Genomic DNA, 10000 nt, shown 5'->3' on the forward strand with positions numbered 1-10000 from the left:
GAAGTGTGTGTGTGTGTGTGTGTGTGTGTGTGTGTGTGTGAAGTGATCTTTTAGCTGAGGAGCATCCGATCTGCAGTGACAAAGCAAACACACACACACACAACACAGAACACACACAGCCTTTGTGTGCGTTGTTTCTAAAAGAAGGGAAGGTGACCTATTTGGAAAGGTTAGAGTTTCTTAGCCTGTGGGTGGATTAGACACACAAAGGCACGAGCTCTATATTTATCCGTTTCCTTATCTAATGCCCAGGACTCATCATGATAAGGGAGTGTGTGTGTGTGTGTGTGTGTGTGTGTGTGTGTGTGTGCAATGTGTGTGTGTGTGTGTGCAATGTGCATCTCCCCGCCCCTGGATTAGTGGCACTGTCCTCTCCCACACACACACACACACACACACACACACACACACAGGCATACAGAGAGAGAGAGAGAGAGAGACACACACACACACACACACACACACACACACACACAGTCTGAAACCATGAATAATATCTCCCCATCATCCTCACTGTGTGGAACTTGGCCAGTGGCAACGCAGCGATTTCACGCACTGGATACACCCATTAGGACTTCAGCTTTTTTCTATTTTTTTTTCCATTTTTTTTTAAATAAACTTTATAATATTTGTCACGTGGACGACGGTGGCTTGAAAATGCAGCCTCCTATATTGTGTGGATATGAGACATTTTTTTCCTGTTATCATCACTAGAGATCAGAGATTAAGTGTGATTTTGTGTGTACGTGTGTGTGTGTGTGTGTGTGTGTGTGTGTGTGTGTGTGTGTGTGTGTGTGTGTGTGTGTGTGTGTGTGTGTGTGTGTGTGCAGATTATACATGTATCTGTAAATGTGCTCTGTCTGTACTGTTATTTAAGAGGACTAGCAACAACACATTTTCTATGAATGTAAAACCCAGTGGTCGTCTTGATTGATTGTGTGTTCATGCGCAGAGCTCTCAGTCTCAGGCTCTGTAAATAACATATGTTGTTCACCAGCGATTATTTATTCTACAGAAGGCATATTCATTTTGACGCTCCCGGAACTGAAGTTTAATAATTTATTTATTTATTTATTTGTTTATTTAACAGGGACAATGCACAGCACATAAGCAGTACCAGATTTAGCTATAAGCTAATTTTCATCTGTAGTCCCTGGACAGGAAACAGAGTAATACATCTCTGTCAAAAAGGGAAACCTAAGTATAAAAACAATAACACACAATTTCACAACAGTAAAACACAACAACACAATACGACATTAAAATCACAACATTAAGACACCACAACAACAACATCACAACAGTAAGACACCAAGACAACAGGACATCACAACATTAAGAAAACAATCTATGGATGATGGGTGCATGCTTGGGTTGATTTCAGCCATGATTTCATTTTACTTTTAAAACCAGCAAAGGTGTTTCACTCTCTTATCTCAATTGGTATTGAGTTCCAAGATTTAGTGGCTCTCACTGAAAATACAGACAATACAATGGATGATCTTGTAACTGTTTTAATTAGGCCTCTTTCATTCAATTGATCTGAATGTTTTAAATTGTTGTTGTCTGTGTGTGTGTGTGTGTGTGTAAACTTGTTATGTATTCTCATTGTATATTGTGTATCTGTACAAACTCGACGTCATTGTAAAAGAGGGTCATCACCCCTCAATTGATCTTTCGAGGTTAAATAAAGGAAAATGAAATCTTGTGGCAAACTAGTGAAAAAAAGCAGATACATTACAGACTCCATGTTAGTTTCTTTAGATGTTAAATTGAATACACAGTTTGGTGAATCCCAAGTTTGGTTTTGGTGATGTGTCAGTTGTATCTTCTATCTATCTATAAAGCAAGAAACGTCTGTCTGTCTGTCTGTCTGTCTGTCTGTCTGTCTGTCTGTCTGTCTGTCTGTCTGTCTGTCTGTCTGTCTGTCTATCTGTGTGTCTGTCTGTCTGTGACTCGCATATCTCTCTCACTGTTAGTCAGATCGGCCTGAGCTTCCGAAGGTGTGCATCCTTGATTGATTATGAAGTTTTGGACCAAATATGTAGAAGTTATCATATTTATATCATGCTGGCGGCGAATACATGCGCACACTGAAGGCCACAGTAACGACGGGCATGAAGTAGTCTCCGGCTAAACCCCGCCTCCCTCTGATTTGATTGGCTGCTGCGACCAAAGCTTGAAATGAGTGACGAGCGGGACACACAGCAGACCTGCTTCCTACGGGCACTGCACTAGTTTTTAAAAAACATGTTTGTCTTTCAAGGCTCTACCAGCCTGGAAATCCAGACCTGCTGCTGGTAATTTAAATTTGCTCAGCGTGTTGGTCTGGGCATTCTCCATTGAAGCTCATTAAATTTTCATTTTCATTTAACTTTTATTTATCCTCGAGAGACCAATTGAGGGGTGACCCTCATTTACAATGACGTCGAGTTCAAAACAAATTCAAAGGAAAAACAACAATACATACAAAATATTCAATGCAAATACATCAAATACACAACAACAAATATGTCAGAGAAAATCGGAGTTGCCAATCAAATCTTTCTATCTGATATGGGCGGGCCAAATCAAAATCAAATCAAATAAGTTTTATTTTTATAGGCCAATATCACAAATAGACATTTGCCTCAGTGGACATACAGTATGACACCCTCTGCCCTTAGACCCTTAGCTCGGCTGAGAATAAACTCCCAGTAAAAAAACCCTTTACCGGGCTTTAAAACAAATTGGAGAGCCCTATGTATGGTGCTCTGGGGGCGGACCAAACCGGATGACGACAGTGCTGTGCATGCGGCGTCGAAGCCGTGATAGCAAACACAGCAAAGGTGGATGTGGATACGTTGTTAGCGGATAGATGTTGAAATGGGGCAAAGAGGGGAAGACATGCAGAGAAGGGACCCGGGCTGGATTCGAACCCGGGTTTACTGCGAGGCCTGGGCCTTTAGGGGCGGGGGGGGGGGGGGGGGGGGATGCTATAACCACTGCCCCCTTTCGGGATCGGGACAGCACTTTTAATGATCACATTTAAAAGGATTACAGGGTTTAACACACGGGGTTTGACTCTCCTGACCAGTGACCAACAGACATGTCATTCCTCATGCATTCTCCTCCAGTCATTGGTAAAAATAGAAAACTCCAAAACTGTTGTCAAGCAGAACCAGTGTGTGTGTGTGTGTGTGTGTGTGTGTGTGTGTGTGTGAGTGAATAAGTAAGTGAGTGAGTGAGTGAGTGAGAGTGAGTGAGTGAGTGAGTGAGTGAGTGAGTGAGTGAGTGAGTGAGTGAGTGAGTGTATTCCTGTGTGTGTGTGTGTGTGTGTGTGTGTGTGTGTGTGTGTGTGTGTGTGTGTGTGTAGGTATAAAGAAAAGGCCTCTCCATCCATCCTTCCATCCTTCCATCCATCTATCTCCTTCAAAAGGCCACTATACCAAACATCCGGATAAGCAGTTTGGAGTGCAGAGAGTTTGGCCTGGGGGGCTTTCGACCCTACCGTCCAACACAGCAAGAGAAGAAGAAGAAGAAGAAAAATACTCACACACAAAAGCTACACATATAAAATGAACAGAAGAAGACGTAGATGAAAGAGCCAGTGACCAATGGGTGTCCTCATGTGGAAGCAGGTCTTTATGCTCGACTGTAGAATGGATTCATGTGCATTAAGGAGATTTGACGTATCATGTTATATAAGACGTGAGCAGGAGAATATAGCATGGAATATATAATGAACTACAATAGAGGCTGGAAATTAGCCTATAGGCTTCTCACAACATCTTTAAAAAGACGTTCAAATATCAATAATTGATTAAATTTTTCACTTATTTTAATGTACATTGTGTAGTTTTTTTTTTGTATATTTTTTTTTTCATGTTTCCACCATTAAGGATATTTGACGTATCATGTTATATAAGACCTCAGCAGGAGAATATAGCATGAAATATATCATGTAATATATCATGTATAATGAACTGCAGTATATACAGGCTAGGAATGAGCCTATTGACTTCTAACAACATCTTTAAAATACGTTAAAATATCAAAAATGCACTGAAATTTTCCCATATTTTAATTGATGACATTATTTCTCCATAATTCAAAAAAATAAATGTTTGTATAATTTTTTTTTATATCATTTTTGTTCGTGCTTCTCCATACTTGCTTCTAACTGCAGTATATACAAGCTGTAAAGTAGCATGGACATCATTGACACATGTTCTATTATTAATAATGTATTCAATGTGTTCATGCTGCCTTCCACCATAGGGATCTTTGACGTATCATGTTATACAAGACGTGAGCAGGAGAATATAGCATGAAATATATAATATATAATGAACTGCAGTATATACAGGCTAGGAATGAGCCTACTGACTTCTAACAACATCTTTAAAACACGTTAAAATATCAATAATTTAATTTGCATTCTTTAGTTTTCTTGGATGTGAATATATTTCCATGATTTTTTTTTGTATCGTTTTTTTTTTTATTGAATTTTTTCATGCTTCTATGCATACTTGCTTCTAACTACAGTATATACTAGCTGTAAAGTAGACTGGATTAACATCTTTAAAATACATTCATACCAATAATGTATTACATTCTTTGTTTATTTTAATGGATGTCAATGTTTTTCCATTGTGTAGTATTTTTAATTTTTTTTGTATAATTTTTATTTAATTTCTCCATGCTTCCACCATAAGGATCTTTGACGTGTCATGTTATATAAGACGTGAGCAGGAGAATACAGCATGAAATATATAATATATAATGAACTACAGGTTATACAGGCTGGGAAGTAAAGCCATCTTAAATAACATCTTTAAACCACATTCATATACAGTATATACCAATCATTTACTACATTTTTCAATCATTTTTGTGGATGTCACACTTATTTATTTCGACATCACATTAATATGTTTTTGTATGATTTTTCTTTAATTTAATTTGTGTGGTTGTTGCTCTGTAGGTATTAATCTGTTCACCTGCCTAGGCTAAATTAAATTGAATCTATTCCAATGTTTATTGAGTTTAATTTATTTCATACATGGTCACAAATATAAATAATGCACTGTATACGATTTTACTTTAATATGCAATGTCATTTTTTTGGTAGAAAATACTTGGTTACGTTTATGCCAAGCAGAATTCTGACTAGACGAATATTTAGTTGTAATGTGTATGGCCATATGTGTAGCCTGTACATCTAAAACACCTTCAAAACTAATTCATATTAATAATTAAAACTCAATTGTTAATTTATTTTCATTTAAAAGGTTCAATATTGTCATTTGTTTGTGTACTTGCATACGTAAAAAAAAATAAAATAACTGAATACCATTTCTCTAGTCTGACACTGCAAAACAGACAAACCGTAGACATATTGTGCAACATTAAAAATTCATATTTACATTGCTGCAACCCTAACCCTGAACATGATATTTATAAATACGTTTTTACAAGTCCATTTCTGCTAGGAAAAGATGCCCCCCCACCCCACCACCACAAAAAAAAAAAAAAAATGCAAGTATATTTCATTGCTTATACTTTTACTTCAAGTGCAATTTGTCTTGAATACTATATGACACACACACACACACACACACACACACACACACACACACACACACACACACACACACACACACACACACACACACACACACACACACACACACACACACACACACACACACACACACACACACACACACACACACACACACACACACACACACACACACACACTGAGAAAGAGAGAGATAGAGAGAGCGACAGAGATAGAGGGAGAGAGAGAAAGAGAGATAGAGAGAGCGACAGAGATAGAGGGAGAGAGAGATGGAGAGACAGTGAGAGAGTGAGACAGAGAGAGAGAGAGAGATAGAAAGAGATGGTGAGAGATAGAGCGAGATATAGATAGAGAGAGAGGGAGAGCGAGAGGGACAGAGAGAGAGAGATGGAGAGCAGCTTGTCTCATGTCCTCTCTAAAGACATTTTTCAGATGCAGCAGCTAAACGGTCTGAGCAGCTCTCACTTTTGACGTCAGGACTAATCACCACATCATGCCATAGCCTTCTCTCTCTCTCTCTGTCCCTCTCTCTCTCTTTCTCTGTCCCTCTCTCTCTCTTTCTCTGTCTCTCTCTCTCTGTCCCTCTCTCTCTCTTTCTCTGTCTCTCTTCCCCTCTCTCGCTCTCACTCTGTATCTCTCGCTCTCTGTGTATCTCTCTCGCTGTCCCACTCTCTCTCCCTCTCTCTGTATCTCTCTCTCTCTCACTCTCACACACTCTCTCCTATCTCCTCTCTCTCTCTCCCTCTAACTCTCTCTCTCTGTATCTCTCTCTATGTCCCTCTCTCACACACACACACACACACACACTCTCTCTCTCTCTCTCTCTCTCATCCGGGCGTCTCTTTACTTCATCCGTCCATCCACAGGCAGTAGCGGCAGCAGCGCACAGAGCAGTGGACCTCTTTAGCCTTAACACCACAGCGACCACAGTATAGACAGTGCGTGCGTGCGTGAATTTACGATTTACATTTGTAGGAATTACTACTCTCTTCATCGCCATTTTTTGATTATTAGAACAACTCGTATAGGACTATCGGGAGAAGATGTATGTGCATCGCGGCTCAACAAGTCAAATATTATTGTATTTTCCTTCAATATGACTTTTCATGGCTGAGAGATGGAGATAGCTTTGGTGAGTTTTGAGAACGGAGGCGCAAAAGGCAGCGTCGTCGGAGGCGGTGGTGGAGGGGGGAATAATGCCGATGATAGCTGTCGTAACGCACTGGATGTCCCGCATGGCTTCGTTCAAACTGGACTCGGAGAGGATTTCGCCAAAGAACTAAACACCCCTCCACAGCCAAAACACCCTCAACAGCAGCTACTCCTAGCCCACAACCTACCGCACATCCAGCCGCAAAGCCCCTGGAAGATAAACGACATGAATAACACGCTGGGTTGCAGCGAGAACGCCATGGATGCGCTATTACGCGCGGACCACAGTCCCCATCTGTTTGACGAGCAGGACATGTTGGATATGAACACGGACACAGAGAGCAACGAGCGCGTTTTCATCAACGTAGCGGGGCTTAGGTACGAGACACAGATGGGCACGTTGAACCAATTCCCCGATTCCTTACTGGGTGACCCCGCCAAGAGGGTGAAATACTTTGACCCGCTCCGGAACGAGTACTTTTTTGACCGCAACAGACCCAGCTTCGACGGGATTTTGTATTACTACCAGTCGGGAGGGAAGATTCGCAGACCCGTCAATGTGTCAATAGATATTTTCGTGGATGAGATTCGGTTCTATCAGCTCGGAGAGGAGGCGATGGATAGATTCAGGGAGGACGAAGGCTTCATCAAAGAAGAGGAGAAGCCGCTGCCTCAGAACGAGTTCCAGAAGCAAGTTTGGCTCATATTTGAATACCCCGAGAGCTCCATGCCCGCGAGAGGCATCGCCATCGTCTCTGTCATCGTCATCACCATTTCAATCATCACTTTTTGCCTCGAGACGCTGCCGGAGTTTAGAGACGAACGCGAGCTGGCCGTGACTATCCCGCGCACGGACAACAGCACCGCACCACGGCCCTCGCTCACGTTCACAGACCCGTTCTTCATCATAGAAACCACCTGCGTCATCTGGTTCACTTTCGAGTTGTTCGTGCGCTTCTTCGCGTGCCCGAGCAAGTCCGAGTTCTCCAAGACCATCATGAACATAATCGATATCATGTCTATAATGCCTTACTTCATCACAGTGGGCACGGAGCTGGCGGAGCAGCAAGGCGGGCAGGAGCACCAGAACGGACAGACCATGTCTCTGGCCATTTTACGCGTCATCCGCCTGGTGAGAGTGTTCAGGATTTTCAAGCTCTCCAGACACTCCAAGGGGCTGCAGATCCTGGGGCAGACCCTCAAAGCGAGCATGCGCGAACTGGGCCTGCTTATATTCTTCCTGTTCATCGGGGTGATACTGTTCTCGAGCGCAGTTTTCTTCGCCGAGGCGGACGAACCAGAATCGCACTTTTCCAGCATCCCCGACGCGTTTTGGTGGGCCGTGGTGACCATGACTACAGTGGGCTATGGCGACATGCGGCCAGTGACGGTGGGAGGGAAGATAGTGGGCTCGCTGTGCGCAATCGCAGGCGTGCTCACCATCGCCCTACCCGTGCCAGTCATTGTGTCCAACTTTAACTACTTCTACCACCGCGAGACGGACCAGGATCAGTCGTCGCTCAAAGATGACCCGCCGCCCAGCCCGCGCCCAAGCCCGGAGCTAAAGCGCAAAGGAAGTAAAACGTCAAATAAGTCGCAGGAAAATGACGAAGAGGCGAATAACGACGCGACGCCGGGTTCGCAGGACAAGGCGACGAGCTGTAGCATGGAGTTCAAGAAATCCCTTTACAAATACTGCTTGAACACGCGCGAGACAGACTTGTAGTAGTAAAGGCTGAGAGAGGCCAACATGCAAACTGCTTTATCACTTTATATATAGGGAGGACTGTTAAAGGTGCACTATGCAGTTTGATGGGAGGGGGGTTTGTTTACAGTCACAGAGCCTGCAGTCAGTTTACAACACATATTTTTACTAGGCCTAAAAGTAATTCTTAGCATTGAATAATTCTATCATCATGAAATCAAAATTAAATTATTTTGAGGAACCTGGAACCAAACGTAAGACTAGAATATGTTTGTAAACCAAACTGTGGGCCCTGCTGCTGTAAACAACAACAACAACAACAACAGTGAAACATTAACTTTTCAGGAAGCTTTCTAACTTCAAAACAGTGTTCCAGGGATCTACATTTTCCTGTGAGGAAAGTTTGTTTATTCAGTTATGGAGAATAAACCTTAGAACATGTTTCACTTCTCTGACACACCCAAAGTTACATAGTGCACCTTTAAAGGCCATATTTGTGTAGATTAAACTCCCTTTAATGGGCTCTTAAGTCTTTTGCACATAGCAGGCGCGGAGGATCAACACATTGCAATCCTGAAAAGTTAAAGAGCGATGCGGTTGATTTATTAAAAGCACATTTTAATCTGTTCTCATCTGGTGAGCAGAGGGAGAGAGAAGAACGCAGGGGCAGAAAGTATGGAGACAAGACAGGGCCAAAAGTTTAGTTTATTCGAAAAAATTAATAATAATAAAAAAAAAAAAATTAAACTAAAAGTTAAAAATTCTCAGAGAAAAGAAGTATAGGAAGAAATAATTCAGTTTTCTAAATATGAAAGTCAAAAAATTAAAATAAATTATATCTTGAATAGAATTTTAATTATATTTTAATTGAATATTTTTATATAGAAATTTTATATTTTAAAACGTATTGTTTCGAATACATTTGATTATGAACTCAAAGTTCAAAATCCAAACTTGAATTTTCAGTTAAAGAATTAAAGGTGTAGTCAGTGATTCTGGAGAACGCTTGTTGTCAAAATCACTTTTTGTCAACATCAGTGAATATCTCCTCATGATCCGCTACGTGTACGTACTGTGTGTGCTGGAAGAAAAAAAAATCCAGTGCTCATATACACAGCCTAGGCTCTGTAAACTGGTATGTTAACAGCAACATGCCCGTTTACAGAGCCTAGCCTGTGTATAAACATAGTACAACTTATATAAACAAAACTTTTGGGCCCTAGAATTGGCTCAATACATACATCGCCTAATGAAGAACATTACCGTTGGAATCCATGGGAGGAACCGGACTTTTGGAGCTAACCACACTCTTGTACATAACATAGGAATAAGACCATAGTCAGTAGAACTTGTGCTACAAACGAAACAAAAAAAAAAAACGCCAAATTTTTATTTTTTATTTTTCATACCTTATCCCCTTTATTTCGTCGTTATGTTTACGCTGGAAACTGCAGCAGAAGTGTACATGTACATATCCCCATAGGAATACTATATAAGAATTGGGATTAAAGTGTTACTGTTATTGTAGATTTTTGAGATATATATATATATATATTAAAAAAAAAAATAAGTATATT

At 41.1% G+C, this 10000-nt stretch overlaps 1 protein-coding gene across 1 annotated transcript; it reads left to right on the forward strand.

Annotated features, from left to right (window-relative positions):
* Nucleotides 1-6683: 6683 nt before the first annotated feature.
* On the forward strand, nucleotides 6684-8444 carry LOC307268470 (potassium voltage-gated channel subfamily A member 1; the record flags this gene model as incomplete). The annotated part of the gene is made up of 1 exon (XM_080051110.1): nucleotides 6684-8444. One exon carries the CDS (start codon nucleotides 6684-6686, stop codon nucleotides 8442-8444), a length of 1761 nt encoding a protein of 586 aa, XP_079907236.1.
* Between the last annotated feature and the right edge of the window lie 1556 nt (nucleotides 8445-10000).

This window comes from Ammodytes marinus, assembly GCF_949987685.1.
Source record: "Ammodytes marinus genome assembly, chromosome: 22".
In the NCBI taxonomy this organism is placed as follows: Eukaryota; Metazoa; Chordata; class Actinopteri; order Uranoscopiformes; family Ammodytidae; genus Ammodytes; species Ammodytes marinus.